This window comes from Cavia porcellus, unplaced genomic scaffold (genome assembly GCF_034190915.1).
Source record: "Cavia porcellus strain 051 isolate PalLab524CR breed Dunkin Hartley unplaced genomic scaffold, mCavPor4.1 scaffold_7, whole genome shotgun sequence".
NCBI classification, from domain to species: Eukaryota; Metazoa; Chordata; class Mammalia; order Rodentia; family Caviidae; genus Cavia; species Cavia porcellus.
This window is the reverse complement of record NW_026947490.1, coordinates 23,554,536-23,578,753: the sequence shown is the minus strand read 5'-3', so window position 1 is coordinate 23,578,753 and position 24,218 is coordinate 23,554,536. Positions and strand designations below refer to the sequence as shown.

Below are 24,218 nucleotides of genomic sequence, written 5' to 3'. Positions count from 1 at the left end.
CCAGACAGTACCTAGAAGGACCCCGATGCAGCCAATCCGGGCCTGAAGATTCTGTTGGGGGGTACTGGCAGAAGGTGTCCTGACTCCCTTTTCTGGACTTCCTAGGGGATGACCCCGGTGCCAGGCCTGGCGCCGGCCGCCTAATGCAGGGCTGGCTGAGCCGGGGATGCTGGAACGAAGGGCGTTGCTATGGCAACGGGAGGCAGGGCCTGGGGGGGGGACCGGGCCCGGGCTGGGGCAGGGGGGGCCGGCAGTGGCTTTGGCGGGGCGATGGCGGAGCGCGGCCCGGCTTTCTGCGGCCTCTACGACACGTCCTCGCTGCTGCAATACTGCAACGGTGAGACCCCTTCCTTAGCTCCGTCCCTGCCCCGCCCAGAGTGGGACCCCCTTCCTACCCCATCCTTCCAACTCCATCCCTCGCCTTTGCGGAAGATTCCCTTCTCTCCCCCTGAGCAGCGTCCTGACTCTGGAGCAAAGTCTCCATCCCTGATGATGCCAGGGTCTTGGTTCCCCACCCACTTGAATTTTCCGGTGCTTGCCAGGTGGTTAGATGGAGGAAGGGGGGCAGAGCTCCAGGACCCTGGGGCTGCAAAAAGCAATGGCTTTGGGGTTGGTTGGTCTTGCAACTGCCCTCCTCTGCTGCCTTCCAGTCTTGAGAGCCTCTTCTGTCTCCCTAGCAGAAGGACAGACAGATGGCGGCTGAGGGTGAGATTTGGTGAGTTGAGGGCAGGGTGTGAAGTGGATAGGTCTGACACCAGAGGACTTTTGCTCCACTATAGTCCCCTAAACCCTCCTCCCCACCCCTCCCACCTACTAGACCCTTCCCCTCTCCCTTGACAAGTGTCCATGATACCAGGAGGGGTGCTGTGTCAGGCCTGCATGAGGGGAGCTCAGGGCCCAGGGACCCTGGAAAGAGAGTGGGAGGTGGGGCCTTGGGTCTGAGCTGAGGAGCTGACAGGCTGAGGGGAGTGATCAGAAGCCAGCAGAGGGCTTGGGGGACAGCCTGAGGCCTCAGGAAAACACTGGCTTCTTCGTGGAGGCTAAGTGTCAAGGTGAAAGCCCCTCTCACTGGGTGAGGGCACTCAAAGACCACCTTCCAGTTTGGAGGCCACTTCCCTGAGCACACAATCTTCAGCCAGGAACTCCGGGAATTGGGAAGAGAGCCAGAAGGTTCATTTTGTGGTCCTCTGCCCCTCCAGGAGGCAGGATGACAGGGGCCTAAGCCTGGACCAAGAACGGTTCTGTTACTGAGCCGCTATGTGTCCTGAGCAAGGAGCTTCCACTTTCTGGGCTCCAATGCCTTCCTCCTCCTCTTCTTCTAAAACGGGCAGAAATTCTACAGCTAGTGGGGTTGCTGGGAGCAGTGGGTAGCCTAATAGAGTAGCTAATTCTGTTCTGGATTTATTGAGCACATACCATAGCAGGGAAGAGGGCTCAGTTGTTTTTGAGAGCAGGGCCCAGCACACACAAGCTTGCAATAACAGGTGCCGGGGTTTTTTGTAGTACAAATGGCAGATAGAAAGGGGCTCAGACTGACAAGGAAGTTAGGTCCCCCGGCCCCCCCCCCCTTGGCTGAACGACCCTTGGCCTTTCTCTGCACACCCCCTCCAGCCTCTTTCCTTGACTGATGCGTTGCAAAACGTGATGTCAACAGAATCAGGAGATCCCGCGGTCAAAACTCCCTTTGGGATCCAAATCAGACAGCTCTCTCCTGACTTCAGCAGGCCCCCACTCTCCTCTGCAGGTCCGGAGATGGACCCACGAAGTGCTGGGGGAAGGGCAGGGCCGGCTAAGGCCGGCAGTCGATTGGGTGGCGGAGGGAAGGGGAGGGACCCATGGCTGCACTGCGGAGCCCAGCAGGCAGGCGGGGCGGCCTAGGGATTCGGGATGGCAGGTGCAACCTCCACGCCCTATCCCTGTTTATGCTACCATCTTTACTTCTAGCAGGCTGGGAGCCAGGGCCATCTCGGCTGTGGCCAGCAATGAGTCTGGGTATGAGTGGTCTGGGAGGGAAGAGGGAAGGTGCCCCCTTTCGGGAAATTGGACGTGTGTGTGTGTGTGTGTGTGTGTGTGTGTGTGTGTGATGGAGAAGTCATTTTCGCAGCACCCATGAGTTGAAGAGGGCCAGAGGCAAATTTGGGATGTGGAGTGAAGATGCAAAATAAATAGAGGGAAGGAGGAGAGGAACTGTGACTGGGAGGAGAGATAGGGGGTTAACTCCGCAAGAGGCTACCTTCCTTGGGTCTTCTGGGACCACTATATGATGCCTGCAATGCCTATGCACGCCTCCAGGGAGCGCAGAAGCTCTTGCCGCTGGCTGGAGGGGTGAGGAGGACAGTCCCTCTGTGAGCAGCGGAGGGGAAGAGGAGGAAAGTCTGAGGAACTGAGGTAGTCAGTACCCATAACTATAGCGATGTCAGAATGTTGGAGATCTGTTCTAGAACGTTGATGTTACTAGGAGTACTAGGAGTAGGTTGATGTCGTCCTTAAAATGTTACTCATAGATATTTAGTATCTTTGTCATAGATTTTTTTTCTTTTTTCAGTGCTGAGGATACAACCTAGGGCCTTTGGACTAAGCTACATCGCCAGACCTTTTTGAATTTTTTATTTTGAGATAGGGTCTTACTAACTTGCCCAGGCTGAGCTCCAACTTTCGGTCGTCCTGCCTCAGCTTCCCAAGAGTGCTGGGATCACAGGGGTTCACCACCTCACCCAGCACTCATTGAATCTTGACGCCAGAGCGAGAGGCTTCTAGGATTCTCAGAATCTTCGTTGACAGCAAGGGACTTCCCCAAGGTCACACGGCCAGGGCGCTGTGGCAGAGAGGAGGTGGGGAAAGAGGAGAGAGAGGTGGGGATTTCCTCCTCTCTGCAGAATCTTCCATGCCCCAGGTTGCTGAAGAAGCAGGGAGCGTGGCCTTCTGTCTTCCCCGCTGCTCAGATCCGGGAAATCCGAAGGGGGCCTCGGGCGCTGGAACCCCTTTGAGCCCCGCAGCCCGCGCTCTGCTGCCTTCCAGATGACAATCTGTCCGGCACGAGCGGCATGGAGGTGGACGACCGCGTGTCGGCGCTGGAGCAGCGGCTGCAGCTGCAGGAGGACGAGCTGGCGGTCCTAAAGGCGGCGCTGGCGGACGCGCTGCGTCGCCTGCGGGCGTGTGAGGAACAGGGTGCGGCGCTGCGCGCCAGGGGGACCCCCAAGGGCCGTGCGCCCCCGCGCCTCGGGACCACAGCTTCGGGTATGGTGGCTGGGCCGCAGGGGACGGGGGCGCGGGCTCAGAGCCCTGCCCTCTCACTCACCCTCTGCTCTCCTCCAACGCCGTTCGCTCCAGTGTGCCAGCTCCTGAAAGGCCTTCCCACCAGGACGCCCCTCAATGGCTCGGGACCCCCGCGGCGCGTGGGCGGCTATGCCACGTCCCCGTCTTCCCCCAAGAAGGAGGCGACCTCTGGGCGCAGGTGAGGCACCGAAACCAGACTCCCAGGCTCTTGCAAACCCTCGGAGCCCGAGGTTTGTTTTCTGTAGAGGGAGGGATTTCTGCGCGCGAGCTCCAGTCCGCCGGCCTCGCCGACTCTGCTCCCGACTGTGCTCGCCTGTCGCAGCAGCCGCCGCTACTTGTCGCCGGAGCGCCTCGCCTCGGTGCGTCGCGAGGATCCCCGCAGCCGCACCACATCCTCCAGCAGCAATTGTAGCGCCAAAAAGGAAGGGTAAGTATTGGGTCGGGGTCGTGCCATGAGGAGGGGGGCAAGGTTAGAACGCCACATCGGGTAGAAGATGGGGAATTGAGAGACACAGCCCCGGCCACGAGGGCATCATCAGCCAAAGTGGGGAGGGCTGGTTCAAAGGCAGGTGCAGCACTAGGGTTGAGTGGCAAAGATGGAAGGCCTGAAGGGGCGAGGCCAAGATCGAGGGGCGTGGCCAGAGTCCTCCGGATGGAACTCCGATATGGGGGTGCAAGGTTATGGTCCACTCTGGGTGAGCCAGAGGGGAGGTCAAGATGGAACGGGGCGCGTGGGCATGGGATCTCATTTGAATTTTAGGGTGGGATCGGGGCTGAGCCTTAGAGTTTCTCCAGGGAATGAAAGAATCCGAGGTGGGGTTGTGGTTGGAGTGTGAAAGTGTTGCCAGAATTTTACCCTGGGAGGAATCGAAACCTGGAGTGGGGTCAGAGGGGCTGAGACCAGGTAGGGAGCTGTCAGATCTCAGGAGCCCTGAAGGAATCAGAGGATACTGCCAGGCGGAGGTGGACGGGACCTGGACGGTGGGCGGGGCCGTGGGCGGGGATGCTCTACTCAAGAGGCGGAGCCAATTAGGCTTTGCAGGGACCCAGCACTGGAACTGACCACGTGAAAGTGGCCGTGGTCGGAATGCCTGGTGGGGCCAGCGGAGAGTGGCGGGTGTGTGTGAGGAAGACATCAAATCCCTAGAGACTTAGTGACTTTAGGTGGTGGGTGGGACCAGCATGCTGAGCGTGGTCCACTCTGGAGGCGGGACCAAACCGAGGGGATGGGCGGAGTCAAAGACTAAGGTGGAGTCACGACGCGATGGGCGAGGTCCGCCTGTGCTCAGGCAGGACCTTATGTCACGCCCCGCTCATTTCCATGCCTCTGAAATCGTAGTGAATATGTTGTGTCAGGTACTCTTCCAGGCACTTTTTGCGGGAATTAGCCAAATGCATCCTCGCAGCCAGCTGGGGAGGTGTGATTAACTCCAGGTTTAAAATGCGGAGACCGAGGAGGCAGAGGTTGGGCAACTTGGCCAGACTGCCAGAGAGAGGCAGAACTGGGATTGGAACTCAGCCAGGCCGCCCCCCGCCCCCCGCTTTCACGTTCTCAACCATTTGCCCATCGCTCAAAAGGAGCCTGGTATCAGGACTCCACTGGCCAGATTGTAGGACTCGGTGGCAAGAGCCTGCTCCAGGGGTGGCCGTGGAGGGCGGGGCAGGGCGCGGTGGCGCGGGCGCCTCCCAGGGCCGGAAGCGGCGGAGCCGGTCCCGGCTCCACCCCCGTCCCCGAAGCTCCACCAGCCGCCGCCATGAGTAGCTTTGGACCTGGGTGAGACCCTCTCGCAGACCCCCTTACCCTGCTTTGGGGGCCTGGGTCCCAGGCCACTCCTATCCCCAGGTCCTACCACCTCACCCCTTTCCGCAGGGAGGGAAATGGAGACACGCCCCTTCCCTGAAACTTTTTCTGCTTATAGTTTGGGACGCTGGGGTCGGGAAGGGGGCCGCTGGCGAGCACCGTGCTGATTAGGAGGCAGGATTCTAGACGACTGCTCTCTTCCAGGATTGTGTCCCAGCCACTTCCTGCTGTGTGATCTTTGGCGATCACTGCCTCTCTGGGCCTGTGTCTTAGGCTCTGCAAGATCAACCGAGCAAAGCACACGGCCTGCAGAGAGGCAGAGCTTCGCCCCGCACTCGGCCCCCACAACTCGTCTGAGACCTTCGGGGGCAGTGGGGAGAGGGGAGGATGCGGTAGTGCTTTTCTCCTTTGTAACCGTCTGATTTGCCTGCTGAAGCCATTTCTTCTTTTTTTTTTTTTTTTTTTTTTTTTTTTGCATCCTTTCCTGTTAGCAAAACCAAAGAAGTTATCTTCAGCATGGGTGAGTCAGGAGAGGGAGGGGCTTGGCTGGACACTTGCTTCTTGGGGAGTGGCAGGCCAGACCTGGCTGCTGGCCCTTTGCATCCATGGCCTGGGTTCCTCCACCTGTTTGCAAAAAAAAGTAGCCTGGCATGGTGGTGCCCACCTATGATCCTAGCACTTGGGAGGCTGAGGCAGGAGGATCACTGTGAGTCTGAGGCCAGCTTGGGCTACATTGTGAGTTCAGGGTCAGCCTGCACTACAAAGCACAACCTTGTCTCGAAAATCAAAACACAAAAAATGAATCCTAAGATGAGTGGGAATAGGACTTGGGCTGGCCTTAGCACCTGAGCTCTGTGGATGTCTTGGCAGAGGAAGGATCTGTGAAAATGTTCTTGCGGGGCCGTCCGGTGCCTATGCTGATCCCAGACGAGCTGGCACCCACCTATAGCCTGGACTCTCGCTCTGAGCTGCCTTCCCGCCATCTCAAGCTAGACTGGGTGTATCTTTTGCTTTCATGCCTGGATTTTCCTCCTGTCTGCCTGGGAGGAGACAAAAGTCCTGTGAGAGAGCTGGGGAGGGAGGTACTTCGCACTGGAAGTGGCTTTCCCAGTCTCTGTGGATGAGGGTGAGGAAGACCATGGCTGAAAACGACCTTTTATGGTTCATGAGTGCAGCAGAGGTTTGCTGAGTGCCTTCCAAATGTCCGATTCTCTTTTGACACTAAAGCTGAAGGGGACAGAGGAGAACGCAGCAGCTACAGTGAAATGACAGATTGTTTCAGTCAGGGATAAGTGCTGGGGGCACCATAACTGGGGCCATGTGTTAGGAGCCAGCTGGGTTTTTTTCTGAGGAGGGGACATCTGGGCTGAGAACTGATTGTTTAGAAGTCAGCTAAGAAAGAACCTAAAGGACAATGTCCCAATCTAGGGGCACAGCGGGTATTAGACTCTTGGTGACAGTGAGCTTGGCATCTTTGATAAAGGGAAGAACTCTGACCACTAGGCCTTGAGGTTTTGCTTTTTTGGTTTTTGGTGGGGTTTTTTTGAGACAGAGTTTTGCTATGCAGTTCAGGCTGGCCTTGACCTCACTGTGTAGCTCAGGCTGGCCTCAAACTTGCAGTGATCCTCCTGCCTCAGCCTCCCAAATGCTAGGATTACAAGTGTGTGCCATCATGTCTGGCACCTGTGTCTCCTCTTACAAGGACACTTGTCATTGAATTCAGGGCTCACACTGCTGATCCGGCTTGGTCCATTCTTCTTACCTCTGCAAAGACCCATTTTCAGTATGAGGGTGCAGTCCCAGGTTCTAGGGGCTCAGGCAGGGACCCCTGTGGGGGAGCCCACCACAGGGCTAAGAGCCTCGATGCCTTGGGGCTGGAACTCAGTCAGGCACAGTGTGGAACAGGTTCCTTAACTTCCCCGGACGCCTCCAGCTATGGATACCGCGGCCGAGACTGCAGGGCCAACCTCTGCCTGCTGCCCACGGGGGAGATTGTATACTTCGTGGCCTCGGTGGCCGTGCTCTACAGCGTGGAGGAGCAGAGACAGCGCCATTACCTGGGCCACAATGATGACATCAAATGGTAAGGAAGGCCCAGCAGGGTGGGGGGCCTCTTTCCACTAGGCTTCCAGGGCAGGCGAGGGATGGGGCCAGAGCTTTGCTCCCTCGCCAAAGCCACCAGCTATCTTCAGGCAGCACTGAGTGGGAGAATGTGGTGGGTAATCAGCAGATGTTTGTGGCTTCCCTCAATGCCTGGAGTCTTTGCTTTGGAAAAGTTTGAATGGGCAATGTGGACAGAGCCCAGTGGTGGGCTGGGGCCGGGTGGTGGCCCCCTGAAATCGGTGTGCTTCCCTGGTCACTCTGTCCTGGGCCTGAGCCCTAAGGGCATTTGAGATAGAGACCAGGGCCTCAGTCTCCCTTCCTTCATCCTCTTACTGCTACCAAAGTGTCAGTACAGCAATATCACCAACCAAATGATGGAGCAGTTTGTGGAATACAGAGCCAGGTGTTACAGTAGCGTGAGCTACATAGTGAGTTCAAAGGCAGCCTGAATTACAAAGACCTTGTCTCACAAACACCAAAAAATAAATGAACAATAATAAAGGAAAGACTTGAGCCATCATGAGCCTTTCCTTCCCACTGAGCCCTGTCCACCTGTCCCCTCTCTCCCCAGCCTGGCTGTCCACCCGGATATGGTCACCATTGCCACAGGACAGGTGGCAGGCACCACTAAAGAGGGGAAGGTAATGGAATAGAGCAGGAGAGTGGGAAGGAGGGCGGGACCAGAGCTGGGCCCCCAGGTGACAGACCTCTCTTTCCTGCAGCCACTGCCACCCCATGTGCGCATCTGGGACTCAGTTTCTCTCTCCACCTTACACGTGCTGGGCCTTGGCATGTTTGACCGAGCTGTGTGCTGTGTGGGCTTCTCCAAATCTGTAAGTCCTCAGCCCGCCTTGACTCGCCTCATACCTCCAAAAGCCTATACAAACTGGGTATGATACCAGACACTTGTAATTTCACCACTTGGGAGGCTGAAGCAGGAGGATTACTTTGAGTTTGAGGACAGTTTGAACTACATAGCTAGCCCCAGTCTCAGGAAACCAAAAACCAAACCAAGACAAACAAAAGCTAGGAGAGTGCTTATGTACAACTTCCCAGCTGGCCCTGGGGAACCCCAGCCAAATTCCAGGCCCTGGGCCTCCCAGATCTGTGAACCCTCACAGGCCAAACGTTCTGGTTATTTATTATGGAGGGCAGAGCAGCCTGGTTCATCCCAAACTCCCAGCACATTATTGATCTGTACTCTCCTTAAGTCTAGAAGGGTCCTTGTCTCTTAAGAAATTCCTTCATTCATACATTTACGCATTCATTTCTTTAGTGGGATAGTACTGAGGATTAAACCCTGGGATTATTGAGCTGCCACCCCATCTTTGGTTTGTTTGTTTTGAGACAAGATTTTACTCAGGTTGGCCTTGAACTCAGTAATCTCCTGCCTCAGCCTCCCAGGAGCTGAGACTGCAGGCATACTCCCCACACCTGGCTTTCCTAGGTTTTGAACCCCTGTGTTTGGCTTTCTGTGTAACCTAGAGACTGAGAGTAAACCTTTAGGAATTCGCAGAACTCTGCAATGCTGCTGTGCTGCAGTTGGTGATGATGGGCTTGTTTTTCTCCACTCATACTTCACATTTTTATCATAATTCCCCAATGTCCTGGTGTGCAGTGTGTTAGGGAGTCAAGACAGCCTGTCTCCCCCACAAGTAGCCGAAGAAGCCCAGAATCGCAGCCTCACAGCTTTCCTGAGGCCTAAGGTGACAGTGGAGAGTTCCAGAAAAAATAGCTGTATTGTTTGTGCTGTGCGTGTATGTGTGTGTGAGTGTGAGTATGTGTGTGTGTGCGCGTGTGTGCGTGTGTGTGTGTGTGGGGGGGGGTATGGGGGCAATCAGTTCTGCCAAGCCAAAATTAACCTGTGTTTAACAAAAAGTCTATAAAAATAAGCCTGGCCCAAGTTTTATTAATGGTTGGATTTCACACGTGTGTAATCATTCCACATGGAAATGCAAATTAGTGGAGTCAGCAAGAATTCCTGGTTTTATGTGTTGGCTGCAAAGAAGTCATCGCTAAGCGTTATTAGATGAGTTTCTCTTTCTTATTTTATTTACTTATATACTTATTTTTGAGACAGGGCCTCACTGTGTGGCTCAACTGGCCTCACATTTATGTTATCCTCTTGCTTCAGCCTCCTGAGTGCTAGGATTACGGGCCTGCGCCACCACACCTGGCTAGATGGGTTTCTTGAAAATAGGTCATTTCAGAAAGCAAACTATAGCCAGCCATGGTGGGGCCCACCTGTCGTCCCAGCATTCGGGAGGCTGAGGCACAGGGATCACCTTAAGTTTGAGGCCAGCCTGGGCTACATGAGTTCAAGGCCAGTCTGATCTACAGAGCAAGACATTGTCTCAAACAGCAATGGAAAAACAGTCTCGTAGCGCCTGGGCAGGGGGTATATTTTGATGTATTTTGTATGACCTGGACCAGAATCTTGGGAGGTGGTAAAATAAGAGTGGGATGTGGGTGAACGGACCCAGGCTCACCCCACCCCTCTTCTCCTCCCCTCTCCTCCACAGAATGGGGGCAACCTGCTGTGTGCCGTGGACGAGTCCAATGACCACATGCTGTCCGTGTGGGACTGGGCCAAGGAGGCCAAGGTGGTGGATAGCAAGGTGGGGTGAGCATCCCTGGCCCTTCTCCTGTGGTGCCCTGGGGACTTGGCCCATCTCAGGGGTCGCTGTCAGATAGACGCCTGTTTGAGTCCTGCCTTTGTTCTCTGCTGGCTGTGTGGCTTTGAGCAAGGGGCTTGCCCTCCCCAGCTTCAGTTGTGTCATCTATGGAATGGGGACATTGCCCTCAGAGAGAGGTTGGGGTAAAGGTGAGGCGGCTGCTGACTCCACAGCCCTGTGATAGCTAAGACAGATCTTGGCCTGTTTCATAATGGTAGGGATGAGAAGGAATGCTTGCCTGAGGCAGGGGTAGAAAAGTTCCGGATCACACAGACTACTGTTTAGGGAGGAGAAATGCTTGCAAAGTGAGGCTATGGAGTTAGACTGGGTTGCGTTGGATTGCCCGCTCCTGCCTCCTACTGTACTTTAGAAAAGGTACAGGCCAATGGGATGTGCAGTGCACAGCCCACACAACCATATGAGGCAGCCTTCATGGAGTGGATCTGGTAGATTGGTGGCTTTGAGGTCCTAACTCAAAATCTCGCCAACCCCTTGAAGTGCTGCAATGAGGCCGTGCTGGTGGCCACCTTCCACCCCACCGACCCCAGCCTGCTCATCACCTGTGGCAAATCCCACATCTACTTCTGGAGCCTGGAGGGGGGCAGCCTGAGCAAGCGGCAGGGCCTCTTCGAGGTGAGTGCCAGGCTGTGGGGACAGGCTGGGCCCAAGACAGGCAGGCAGGGTCGTCCAGGTAGACACCAAGACAGTTCAGGGGGTCTCAGAGATTCAGAAGAACAGGGGTGCTGAGCTGGTGGCCGCCGGGAGCTTAGTTTCCTTATCCATTCCCTGGGCACAGAAGTGGTGGAAACGATTCCATGGAAGGAGGGCATAGCCATGGCTGGTTGCCATGGGCAACCGCAGTGTCAGAAGCTGACTGGCTGAGACAGACACTGAGCAGGAAGCAAAGAGGTGTAGGGACCTCTGCCTTCCTCTGTCCCCAAGGGAGACCCCAGGAGCACTGGAAGGAGATGTGCAGGAGCTGCTGAGGTATAGAGAGCAGAGGCAGGCAGGGGACCCAGGGTAGGACAAGAGTGACCATGTGGTAGGGAATCTTGGGGACCTGTGCACTCTAGGAAGGAGGTACAGGGAAGATGGGGTGCCCCTCATGAGACCTCATACCCAGAATCATAGAAGGGATCTCTGGACCCCGGTCCTGGCTGTAGGTGGCCTCTGGGAGGCTGTACTGCCTAGCCACACTCTGACACTCCCTCTCCTCCTCCACTTTAGAAGCACGAGAAACCAAAGTATGTCCTGTGTGTAACCTTTCTGGAAGGGGGTGATGTGGTCACTGGAGACTCTGGTGGGAACCTGTATGTCTGGGGCAAAGGTTAGTGTCACCCATCTCTTTAGACCCCAACGCCACATTCCCAAACTCCCTTGGCTGTGCTTCCCTTTCCTTAACTCTGTGTGTGGAATGAGTGACACAGTATAACAGCTCTCTTGGGGGCTGGCTCAGACACCCCCTCTTCTCCATGAAGTCTTTAGGGCCCTCCATGCTCCTATAAATCCCATGTTAGAGATGAAGTTGTATTATAAATGAATGGGCTGCTGGTTGTGGTGGAACATGCTTGTGATCGTAGCACCAAGGAGGCAGAGGCAGGAGAATCTCTGTGAGTTTGAGGCCAGCCTAAACTGCCTAGGAAGATCCTGTCTAAAAAAAGAATGAATGGATTAACTTGATTATAGACGGATGCACGTATGGATAGGTGGGGGAGGATGGGAGGTGAGTAGGAAGGTGAGTGTGTAGGTGAAGGGGGAGGGGTAGATGGATGGGTAGAAGCATAGATGAATGGGGGCTGGGGATATAGCTCAGTGGCACAGCTCCTGCCTGGCAAGCACAAGGTCCTGAGTTCGATTCCTGGTGCCTACCCCCTGAAAAAGGATAGGTGGATGGATGGGTGGATGGATGGATGGATGGGTAGATTGTTTGTCCCATTCTGTTGATCAGTCAATGAATGAAAAATAAATAAATGAATAAAAGAGTGAGCAAATAAATGTGTTGTCCTGTGTGATTAGGTGAATGGGCAGTTTGGTGAATGAAGGATGGCTACTACCAATGAATGACTTTGTGAAAGAATAAATAGGTCTTGTTCCAGTCAGTGGAGCTAAAGCGATACATGAATGAATGAATGAGTGAATGGTTGTTTCAGTCACTTCATGAATGTGTTATGAAGAACAGGAAATGTGTTAGGAAGCGGACTGATGGTTGAATGACTGAATGAGGTGAGTGTGGCGGCCAGTGGATGGATGGATAGATAAATAAGTCATTCTTCCAACCAGAGATGACTTCATTAATAATTTAAGGGGGGACCCAGGGTTGTAGGTCAGTGGTAGAACACGTACTAGCATGTGCATGGCCCATGGTTCAATTCCTAGCATCAAAGAAACATTTTTCCCCCTGGGCATGGTGACACATGCCTGTAATCTCAGCACGCTGAGTGGCTGAGGCAGGAGGATTTCAAATTCAAGGCCAACCTGAGAAACTTAGAGAGACCCTGTCTCAAAATAAAATAAAAAGGGCTGGGGGTTAGCTCAGTGGTAGAGCACTTGCCTAGCGTGTTTGATCCACAGCACCCTCCTCCGGAACAAGACAGTGAGACAGATTTCATTACATGACAAACTCTAGACTCAGAAGAGTGGTGAGCAGGCTGAGGGCTGAGCTGGTGCAGCCGGGGCACTCTGACCTTTAGGCAAGGCCTTTCCCCTTCTGGGCCTCAGAATACCTGACTCCAAGCCCCCCGGGAGGTGGGGATGAGCTCCAAGTGCCAGTTCTGCTCCCCTGGCAGCACGTGGCACCCACTAGTATTGCAGGAGCAGGGCTGTGTGGTGGGAAGGAGTTTGGTTCAGGAGTTGGGAATGCCTGGGTTCAGGTCCCAGTGGCGTCATGTGCTCTCTGTGTGGCCCTGGGCAAGTTACATCCCCTGACTATGAAATGGGTGTAATTTCACCACCTGCCTATGGGTGTTTCAAGCTTTCCTTGACATCAGGCAACAGAGAAAGTACTGTGACTATCAGGGCAGTGTGTCCTTCGCTGTCACCTGTAATCGGTGGACAGGAGCTGTCCTCATTCCCAGGTATATCACTGGGCGCGTGCATCAGGGCTTTGGGATCCTGGGTGGTTGAGTGTGGGAAAGATGGCGGACAAAATGACAGAAAGACACATCTGTGTAGAATGCTCAGTTCCTGTCTTAGTCACTACTGTGTCCCCAATCTGAGACTGGGCCCAGAATAAATGGTAGTTACATAATCATTTAACAACCTTAGTAGTGGGGTGCTTGTCTAGTGTGGATGAGACCCTGAGTTCTAAACCCATACTACCACAAAAACAAAAAACAAACCCATTGATTGAATGGGTAAATGGATGAATGAATGGTGGGTAGATCAACATTTGAGTGGGTAGATGGATGGGAAAATGGAAAATGAGTGAATATTTGATTTGGGTAGAAGGAAAGATTGAAGAGGAAGAGAAGGTGAATATTCAAATGGGTATGGGTGGGAAGTAGATGGATGGATGGACGGATGGATGAATGGACGGACAGGTAGAAGAGTGGCCACATCTGTGGCTAGATGGGTGGATGAGTGGATGGAAGTGGACTGCTGGATGAACAGGTGAGAGGATGGGGCGTGGCGGGAGGCATGGGTAGTTGGGTGGCTGGCTGACCCCTGGGCAAATGTTACTTTCCGGGGATTTGATGGAAAGGTGATAAAGCACTTAGTCTGTGGGTGGTGGCTGAGTGACAGGGCAGGCCAAAGAATGGAAAGATGGAGAAAAAGATGAACATGGCTTGAGAGTTTGAGGTGCTTCCGGGGCTCATTTCTGGGCTCGATTCCGCATTCTGCCCCCTGCTGTGGCCCCCCACAGGTGGAAACCGAATCAAGAAGGCAGTCCTGGGCGCCCACGATGGTGGCCTGTTTGCACTGTGCGCCCTGCGGGACGGGACGTTGGTGTCCGGAGGGGGCCGCGATCGGCGGGTGGTCCTCTGGGGTTCTGACTACTGCAAGCTGCATGAGGTGGAGGTGAGGAGGGGAAGTGAAGGGTCCCCCACCCCAACAAGGCAACGGGCACGAGACCCTCCTCCCAGTCCCCCCCACCCGAATAACCTGTTTCCCTCATCTGTCTGCTCCCAGGTCCCTGAGGACTTCGGCCCCGTGCGCACTGTGGCCGAGGGCCGGGGAGACACGCTGTACGTGGGGACCACTCGCAACTCCATCCTGCAGGGCTCCCTGCACGTGGGCTTCTCGCTGCTGGTCCAAGTGAGTGTCTTGGGGCCTCCACCCTGGCCCACTCCTGTGTTCTCTTCCCATCTGACCCTCACTCTTCACATCCACCTGTCTCCTTACCAGCACCTTCCTTTGCCCTGGTCCCCCATAGCCATCCCCTCCCCTGACCTGGGAACCCTATCCCTATACCCAAGTACCCATGATCCAGCACCCTGTGGTTTGATTGCTTCCTGCCCCCAACTAGGCCCCTCTTACTCTCCCAGCTGGACTGGGGGTGGTACCCTCTCATCTAATTGCCAAGCGGCCTGGCAGCTTGTCATGCTGTCACCTGGGGCACTCATGTCCAAGGCTTGATGGATCAGGAAAGACCCTCCAGGGGTCTGCTTGGTTTCTTCTCCAAACTCAGAGGTCCCCCTGCATGACACGTCCCTGCCCCCACCCAGCCAAAATACACCGGGGGAGAGGCAGGTCAGTACCATGGCCAGCGAGAGTTCCAGAGCTGACTGCTTCCGTTTAGATCATACCCCTGGAGGAGCCCAGTGGTTGTAACCCCAATACTCAGGAGGCTGAGGCAGGAAGAGTGCTTCAAATTAGAGGCCAGTCTGCGCTACGTAATGAAACCCTGTCTCAAAAAATATGTAAATAAGGGCCAGGGATTTAGCTTAGCAGCATAAGCGCCTGCCTGGCAAGTGCTAGGTCATGAGTTCAATCCCTGGTACCAAAAAAAAAACAAGTAAATAAATACGCAAATAAATAAGGCAAAGGAAAATGAGGGCTAGAGGGATTTCTAGTGTTATGAGGCCAGAAGGGCCCTTAGAGACCTATAATAATAATAATCTTATTAATATAGCATAGCTATATTTTAATTCTTTTTTTTTTTTTTTTTTTTTTTTTTTTTTTTGAGATAGGATCTCACTGTGTAGCCCAGGCTGGCTTTGAACTCGAAGTGATCCTCCTGACTCAGCCTCCCAAGTGCTGAGATTACAGGCAGGCACCACCACGCCTGGCTATAATTCTATGAAAATGGATCTTGATATTACCATTATGATTTTTGTTTATTATTGATTAATAACATGCCAACGTTTTCTGTGATTAGTAATGGCCACTTCCATTTCGTGAGCATTTGCCTGAGGTGGAGAGCCTTATGTATAACACTTTCTTCCCATCCTTATTTGATTGAGTTTTGCAATGCTAAGGGGCCACACAGTGACTGGGTCCATCACAGCAGGTAAAACTGAGGCGCCAAGGAGCAGTCACTGGCTGCCCACATCGAGTAAGAGAAAGCTAAGAAAGGCTGGAGATAGAGCTCAGTGATACAGTGCCCGCCTGGCAAGTGCAAGGTCAGGAGTCCAATTCCCAGTACCAAAAAAAAAAAAAGAAAGAAAGAAAAAGCTAAGGGTCAGCACCAGCAGCCTGAATACACTCCAGGAGATCGAAGATTCCTGGCCTCCATGTGAGCCCAGGGCCATTGCAGGATGCCCTTCCCTGAGCCCAAGCCCCCAGGGGGTGTGTGGCCAGGATGGGCACCGCCTGGGTGACTCATGAGATATAACTCTGAGTCACCCTGCTCTCCTGCCTCCCATTGTGCAAAGAGAAAAGCAGAGGCCAAGGGAAAGGGCAGGATTCGTCTTGAGCCACCCAGAGGGACAGGATTCAGCTGATTGGGGGGACAGGTCTTCCCTGGTCACCCTGGGCAGGGCAGGTTGTGGGGTCTGTGGGTGTCTCACATCAGGCCGGATGGAGATGTGACAGGATCTCAGTCTCCATCCCACCACCTTCCTTTCCCATCAGGGCCATGTGGAAGAACTGTGGGGACTGGCCACACATCCCAGCCAGGCACAGTTCGTGACATGCGGGCAAGATAAACTGGTGCATCTCTGGTGCTCAGAGTCCCACCAGCCCCTGTGGAGCCGGATCATTGAGGTAAGGGCACAGGGACTGGATACTATTCCAGCAGAATCCCCTTTCTCCATACCTAGGGCTCAGTGCATCAGGTGGAAGCCACACAAGGTATCTTTAGCAAAAGGGTATTTAATACAGGGATTTGGGTGCTTACTAACTTCCTTGCTAGTGGCAGAGAAGCACATTCTTGATGGAATGAAGCCCCAAATAACACCACAGAACCAAGTGACCACTGTAGCCTCTACCACTGTGTAGTTAGTGTACACTGGCCTTGAATGTCTTGTGATCCTCCTGCCTCAGCCTCCTGAGTGCTGGGATTACAGGTGTGTGCTACCATATCCAGCTGTCGAAGTAGTAAAAATGATTAAGTCCCAACTTGCAATCAGGTTCAGGAAGATGAAACCATTTGCTGAATAGCTATGTAATTATAGGAACAGCTTTTATCAAGTGCTTCCTGGGGTCCATCGTATTTACCACTGTGGGCACATCATGCCTTGCTTCTTACTGTCCCAGGGAGTATGTACTGATTTGCCATGGTTGCCAGATGAAGGAGCTGAATTTGGAGAGGGCCAGATATTTGATGCCACTCACATGTCTAGGAAGTGTGGTAGACACAGTTGGAACACCGGTCTGACTCCATGGCACCTGGTTTATTTATTGCAGTACTGGGGAAGTTGATATGCTTTTACAGAAGACAGACTGGCCTTCCATATCGGAGGTCCTTAATAGATAAATATTGATTGTCCACCTGTCTCACTTGTAGGAAATCACCTAAGGGAGGCATCTTTGGATGAACAAAGAGCTGTAGGAATTTAGGGAAGGAGTAAGGAAGGGTGGAGACAAGACAAACACCGACTTGGCCAGGAAGGGAGATGGGTGGAGCATCTGGGTTCAGGTTCCCAGAAGGCAGTGGAGGCCTGCTGGGCCCAGCCTGGCCCCGAGGCAGAGAATGGCTCCCTGGACACAGGCCCGCAGCTCTCAGCTCTGCCTCTTCTCCTTCCTCAGGACCCCGCCTGCTCCGCTGGCTTCCACCCCAGTGGCTCTGTCCTGGCTGTGGGCACAGTGACTGGCAGGTAAGGCTGAGTGAGACTGGGCTGCTGGCTTGACCCCACCCCCACCACCCCTCGCTGCAAGCCCAAAGAGATGTTAATTAGGGCTCCACAGTTTCCCAGGCCTCTTCGCTCTACATTCCTTTGCAGTCACCTCTCCTCCTCTCCTGCTGGGGCCTCTGCTCCTTCCCTCAGGCCTCGCAGATTGCTCCCCACTTTGAGTGTCAGCTCGCCCCTTTACATCATGCCTTCCCTTTAAAGATGGCTGCTGCTGGACACCGAGACCAATGACCTGGTGGCTATCCACACTGATGGCAACGAGCAGATCTCAGTGGTCAGCTTCTCCCCAGGTAAGGCGGGGGCCTGGGACAACAGAGAAGCAAGGGACAGTTACTGGCAAGGAGCAGGAGACAGCCCCAGCCGCAAGGCCTGGGAGAGACTGCAGCGAGGGTGGAAACCTGGGGCTGCTGAGGATGGGCTGAGTCGGGGACAGGAGGGGGCGGAGCCTGGGTGCCTCCTCATGGCCCCTCCCCCTCCCCCAGACGGGGCGTACCTGGCCGTGGGCTCCCACGACAACTTGGTGTACGTGTACACGGTGGACCAGGGCGGCCGCAAGGTCAGCCGCCTGGGCAAGTGCTCGGTGAGTGGGCAGTGGCCCCCCGCCCGCGCCGCCACCCCACCCAGAGGGTGCATAATTAACCAGTTTTCTACCTCAAGGGAGCACGACTTCAACACTCAACTGACTGCCCTGGCCACCTCAAGGAGTCTTAGTCCGCCCCACCCCCTCCTGTGTCACGCCCCTTTGTGTAGCCCCGCCCACACCAAGCCCCACCCCCTCCCTCGCATCTGAGCCCCACGCCTTGTAGCCCCCGCCCCTTATGTTTGCAGCGCACCTTCTGTGTAGCCCCGCCCCTTTGTCTAGCTCCGCCCACGCGTTCTAAATTGCCCTTGTGTTCTAAGCACATTTTGTCAGCTCCGATAGTCTGGCCCCGCCCCCACACCAAAATACCGTGTATTCTTCCTGTAGCCCTCTGTGCTCACCCTATCTCTGTGTTTTTCCTTCTTCCTGATGTAATTCTCACCTTTCTCTCAGGTTCTGTCCTCTCCTGCTCTAACTGCCTCTTGTGTCCCCCACAGGGCCATTCCAGTTTTATCACCCATCTGGATTGGGCCCAGGACAGCAGCTGCTTTGTCACAAACTCCGGAGACTATGAGATTCTGTACTGTGAGTCCACAGCCTCATTTGCATGTGTGATTGGCACAGACCTGAGCTCTCCCAGGTGGGGTAGGGGCAGCAGCTTGGGCCCTCTCCCCGCTCCTGTCTTATGGGCAGCCTTTTAATAGTTCCTCCTCTTCCGAGTTGGTTGGGATTTAGGTTTTTAAACACACTGTGCCCTGCTCAGGTTTTAGGTGTCTGGACCCAGAATCCAGGTTTCTGTGGGTGCAGAAGTGTTGAGGTCTCTGTCCTAGACCTTGGGGCCTACCCCTTTGGGGGGTGGGGTTTAGTCATGGTACTTCAGGCCCTAAATGTTTCTGCTGGTTCTGTCCCAGGGGACCCAGTCACCTGTAAGCAGATCACCAATGCGGACACAGTGCGGAACATGGAATGGGCCACAGCGACTTGTGTTCTGGGCTTTGGGGTGTTCGGTAAGCTCTATCGTGAAGGACGTCCTGCTGAGGACAGGAATCAAAAATCATTCTGGACAACCAGGCTGGTGGTGCATCCCTGTAATCCTAGCATTCAGCAGGCTGAGGCAGGAGGATTGCCCTGACTTTGAGGCCAGGCTAACCTGCAAAATAAGACCCTGTCTCTCTCTCACTCTCACACACACATACAATCATGCTAGACTGGTATCATTCCGTCTTTTACTGGTTACCTCCAGGACAGGGAACTCATTCCTTTACTGTTTGTGGGCCATGTTTGTGTAAGAAAGGACAGAGTGAGATGACCAATAAAGTCCCTTGAAGTTATAATGAAATGAGAAGGCTGTAATATTAGAAAAGAGGCTCAAAGGCAGTCCACATGCCCTTTAGTTGGCCCTGGCTGTGATAGTGCTAGGGCACTGTGGTGACCATGACAGCCTCCATCCTGCTTTTTTTTTTTTTTTTTTTGGTACTGGGGATCAAACTCATGACCTCACGCTTGCCAGACAGGCGCTTATGCTGCTGAGCTAAATCCCCAGCCCCCCATCCTGCTTTTCGGGAGCTCACAGTCCAAGGAGGGAGACATACTTGTCACCAGTCAGTGATGATCCAGAGTGAGTAGGGCTAGAACTGGGAAACTGGGAGGAAACATTTAGCTTTAGCTGGGAGGAAGTCAGGGAGGGATTCCTGGAGGAAGTGGCCTCTACATGGGGACCGAGGGATAAAGAGCTTCGTAGAGTTGTTACAGAAAGCAGCCAGCAGGTAAAGGGAAAAGCATGTGCAGAAGTCTACAGGTGACAAAAAATTTGAGGAAGGCAGTGGGGCGTGGTGGTACCTGCCTATAATCCCAGCACTTGGTAGGCTGAGGCAGGAAGATCATCTTGAGTTCGAGGTCAGCCTGTGCTACATAGACCCTATCTCAAAACAAACAGAAAAAGACCTCTGTGAGTCCTATCCTGGATGGAACCTGGGTAGTTAGGAAGGAGGTGAGGAACTATGGCCTGGGGCCCTGCTCTCCTTGGGGTCCTGGGTAACAGTTGGCCTCTTGCCACCCCTCTTCTCTCCCACAGGAATATGGTCTGAGGGCGTGGACGGGACTGACATCAATGCAGTGGCGCGCTCCCACGATGGGAAGCTGCTGGCCTCAGCGGACGACTTTGGAAAGGTCCACCTGTTTAGCTACCCGTGCTGCCAGCCTCGAGTGAGTGCCCGGGGTGGGGGTGAGCTTAGCAGATGGGATTGGGGGCAAGATTCCAGCAGCTCTGCTCCAGGCGCTCCTCCCCTCGGGCCTCAGTTTCCTCATCTGTGCAGCTAGTGCAGTGGACTTAATCCCAAGAATCTTTCTTAACCCAAAGGCTGGGAAGATACCTTGGTGCTGAAGCTGTCCCTTTTTAAGGGTCTGAGCACCAGCTGTTCTGAAAATCTTTGAGTCTTATTTTATTTTTATTTATTTTTTGTACCAAGCATCAAACTCATGACCTTCAGCTTCCCAGGTAGGCACCTGTGCCGCTGAGCTAAATCCCCGGCTGATCTTTGAGTCTTTTTCCCTTACTCAGCTCGTGTGTAGTGAGTACCTACCTTGTGCCTGGCCAAAGGGGAGGATGCATCAGCAAAATTAACAAGCCAAGGCCACAGCCCTGACCAAGCTGACATTTTCAGTGGTGCTGGAGGCCTGAGGGTTTTGTTTGGGATCCCAGTATCCATGCTTCTCCCTGGTGCCAGGGTGCCAGTCATCACCGGTGATGTGAGTGATTAATGGGGCCTGGGCGAGCTGCCTGCTCACAGCCATTCTTCATGGGAAGCTGGTTCTATGCAGCAAAGCCTTGCAAGGGTTTTGTTTTGCTGAATTGGAGATCGAACCCCAGGAACTTTGCACTGAACTGCATCCCTGATGCTTTTTATTTTTCTTTTATGAGTCATTTTTTTGTTGTTGTTGTTTTGTTTTTTTGATTTTGGTCTTTTTCATTTTTATTGGTACCAGGGATCGAACTCATGACTGCCTGCTTGCAAGGCAGGCGCTTATGCCGCTGAGCTAAATCCCCAGTCCCTATGAGTTGTTTTTGAGACAAGGTCTCACCACGTAGTTCAGGCTGGCCTTGAACTCATAGTGTGGCCCACACTGGCCTTGAGCTCATTGGGATCATTCTGAGGGCTGGCATTATAGGCGTGCAACACCTGGCTGTTAAAACTTTTTTTTTTTTTTTTTTTTTTTTGTCTTTTGTCTTTTTGAGACAGAGTCTTGCTATGCAGTTCAGGTTAGCCCTGAACTCACTTTGCAACCCAGGCTGGTCTCAAACTCACAACGATCCTCCTGGCACAGCCTCTCAAGTACTGGAAATATAGGTGTGAGCCGTGTTGTAACATTTTAATAGGAAATTTTTGTGCATAAATGCAGAGCCAGGTGTGGTGGTGCACACCTATAAACCCAGCACTTGGGAGGCTGAGACAGGAAGAACTCTTGAGTTCAAATATAGCCTGGACTATGCAGTGAGACTCTGTCTCAAAAGCAAACACAAAAAAAGCAGCAGAGAGAATAGTGTAGTGATCTCTTCTATACCTGTTATTTGTGTTCCACTGTGACCAGAAGTACTTTTTTTTTTTTTTCCTGTCTTTTTGAGGCAGGGTCTCACCATGCAGTTCAGGCTGGCCTTGAGCTCACTTTGTAGCCCAGGCTGGTCTTGAACTCGCAATGATCCTTTGCCTCAGCCTCCCGAGTGCTGGGATTACAGGCATGAGCCACCACGCCCAGCTCCAGAAGTACATATTTGTTTCTCCTCTCACCCCTTCTTGTCCTTAGCTTTGTCCTTCCCCCGCTTTTTTTTTTTTTTTATTGGCACCTTTTAGATAGCCATAGTGATAACACGCTTCATAGGGAGTTTGCACCTGTACATGATATGTCTTACTTCTGCTTTTCCCATTCCCATCTCTTTCCTACGGCCCCTCTTTATCTCCTTATTTACAAAAACCTTGTTTCCATTTTGTCCTTTTATTCCCTTTTTTTCTCTTGTTCCTTCTCCCCATTCCCCCAACCTTATTCCTCTTCTCATTTGACCATTTTCTTCCCATTTTCCAGTATCTGTTATACATTTTGGTCTCATTTACACTTTCAGATTCTCACACCACAGAAACAATGCAGTGTTTAACCACGTTTCTGATTTATTTCACTGAAGAGTGTAGTCTCAAGGTGCATCCATTTAGCTAGAAATGTCTCGAGCTTATCCTTATTTATGGCAGTGTAGTAATCCATTGCATTAAAAACCCCCACATTTTCTTTATCCATTCAACACTTGATGGGTTTGGAGCTGTTTTCATGATTTAGCTATTACATACTGTGCTGCTATGAACATGGTACACATATGTCGCTGTGGTGTCGCTTTTAATTCTTTGGGGAAAATCCCCAGAAGGGGAATAGTTGGGTCAAATGGAACCACTGGTTTTAGTTTTTTTGTTTTTTGGAGACAGGGTTTCGCTATGCAGATCAGGCTGGCCTTGAGCTCACTTTGTAGCCCAGGCTGGTCTCGAACTCGCAACCATCTTCCTATGTCAGCCTCCCGAGTGCTGGGATTACAGGCATGAGCCACCATGCCCAGCTCATGGTTTTAGTGTTTTAAGGAATTGATTCCATTGTCTTCTCCCCTCCGCCTTCCTTCTTCCCCACTTCTTTTTTCAATACCTGAAGTTAAAACCCAGGAGCACTTGCCAGTCTGGCAAAGTTGCCACACTGGCTTTGGCTTTTTGATCTTCCTGCCTCAGCCTACTGAGTAGCTGGGTTGGCAGGCGCCAGCATCACAGGATAACCTCTTTTTCTCTTGGCCTCTTCACTCAACAACATGTCTGCAAGATTCATCCTTATTGCAGATAACAGTGGTTAATTCTCAGTTATTGATTGGTACGGCTCTATTAAATTATTTATCCATTAGTCTTCTCTTTTTTTTGATGGTACTGGAATGGAAGCAGCATTGATTTCTTAATCTGATCCTACACCCCACCCATATTCAGATGCCCTTCATTGTCTCCAAAGTGGCTTTCTGCAGTTAGTTTAAATCAGGTTCCAAATGCGGCATTTCCTTGAATCTTAACTCTCTGTGAGCAGTTTGTCCTATAGATGTCCTCAATTTTTTTTTTTTATTTATTTTGACAGCACATCACTTTGTAGTTCAGGCTGTCCTTGAACTCACTTTGTAGCCCAGGCTGACCTCCAACTGGCAGGGATCCTCCTGCTTCAGCCTCCTGAATGCTGGGCTTAGAGGTGCCCACCACCATGCCTGGTTAGCCCCATTGATTCTTAACGGCAGGGCTTAGTAAGCAGAGAAAGGAACAGAACGAGAAGACCTCGGGGTGGTGTTGCCTCTTCTGACCTCTTCTTTTTCACTTTTCCTCCCTAACAGGCCCTCAGTCACAAGTACAGTGGACACAGCAGCCATGTGACGAACGTAGCCTTCTTGTGGGATGACAGTGTGGCGCTGACCACAGGGGGCAAGGACACCAGCGTGCTGCAGTGGCGGGTGGTCTGAGCAGGGTTTCCAGGGATGCAGGCCGGGGCAGAGGTAGCAGGTGGAGATCTATTTTCGGGAGATGTCTATTGCCGAGTAGAGTAATATATACCCAGAGAATGTCTATAGCAGAGAGGGTTATGCGGGGGGGAGGGTGAAGTGACAGAAGTCTCTATTTATCAGGGTGGGAAAAGGGGCACAGTGCTTTGGGGTCACTGGTGTTTGGTTTGGTGGTGGTTTTTTCTTTTTCTTTTTTTCTTTTGGGACAAAGTCTCACTATGTAGTCCAGGCAGGCCTTGAACTCACTATGTAGCCGGGGCGGGCCTCAAACTCGCTGTGATCCTCCTGCCTCGGCCCCGAGTGTTGGGATTACAGGTGTGCACCACCACGCCCAACTTTTTTTTTTAATTTGTTCTTTTGTAGCATCTAGAAATAAAGACGTGCACTGAGCTACGTGTCAGGGTCTGTGTACTCAGTGTGTGCATAGTTCAGAGTGACTCCGTGTGCACACGTGTGTGCATGTGTTACACAGTGTGTGGTACGAAACTGTTGTTACTTAGGTCTGTATTGGATGCAGGTGAAAAAACTTTTCTATTTTTCAGCTGTGACTTTTACTTTTTTTTTTTTTTTTTTTGCCTTTTTCCTTTTTATCGGTACCAGGGATCGAACTCACAGCTGCCTGCTTGCAAGGCAGGCGCTTATGCCGCTGAGCTAAATCCCCAGCCTGACTTTTACATTATTTTTTATTTTGACTTTTATGAGTACATCTTTGCAGTACATAGTGGTTACGTTCACTGTAGGGCATTGGTACATGTGCAGTTCCCTTTTTTTCTCCCCCATCCCTTCACCTCTCTCATTTTTCTAGCAAGAGGTGTATTTATTTATAAACCTTATAAGGAACTTACCACATGTGTAGATTGAAAACCTGACTAACAGGCTGAAGAACATATGAAACATGGAAAACAATTACACTAAATTGTCTGCACTGGATTACAATACCTTTTCTTTTCCTTTTTTATTTATTTATATATATTTTTTTGAGATAGGGTCTTGC

The 24,218-nt window shown here is 52.6% G+C and overlaps 1 protein-coding gene and 1 long non-coding RNA gene across 2 annotated transcripts; one reads left to right on the top strand and one right to left on the bottom strand.

Annotated features, from left to right (window-relative positions):
• Positions 1-6: 6 nt before the first annotated feature.
• Eml2 (EMAP like 2) lies at positions 7-23,613 on the top strand. Its single transcript, XM_063252903.1, is given in 23 exon segments — positions 7-212; positions 215-337; positions 3,019-3,237; positions 3,331-3,454; positions 3,599-3,703; positions 5,569-5,597; positions 5,948-6,077; positions 7,011-7,160; positions 7,752-7,821; positions 7,903-8,013; positions 9,703-9,798; positions 10,354-10,488; positions 11,083-11,182; positions 13,718-13,872; positions 13,984-14,109; positions 15,868-15,999; positions 16,984-17,051; positions 17,289-17,377; positions 17,570-17,667; positions 18,165-18,252; positions 18,579-18,674; positions 19,742-19,872; positions 23,060-23,613. Coding segments are annotated over 23 exon segments (2,547 nt in total). The 5' UTR covers positions 7-166; the 3' UTR covers positions 23,186-23,613.
• LOC134476869 (uncharacterized) lies at positions 2,593-3,442 on the bottom strand. The gene is made up of 2 exons (XR_010048653.1): positions 3,299-3,442; positions 2,593-2,815 (listed from the first exon to the last, which is right to left on the bottom strand). It is a non-coding gene; the product is annotated as an uncharacterized LOC134476869 (long non-coding RNA).
• Positions 23,614-24,218: the final 605 nt, after the last annotated feature.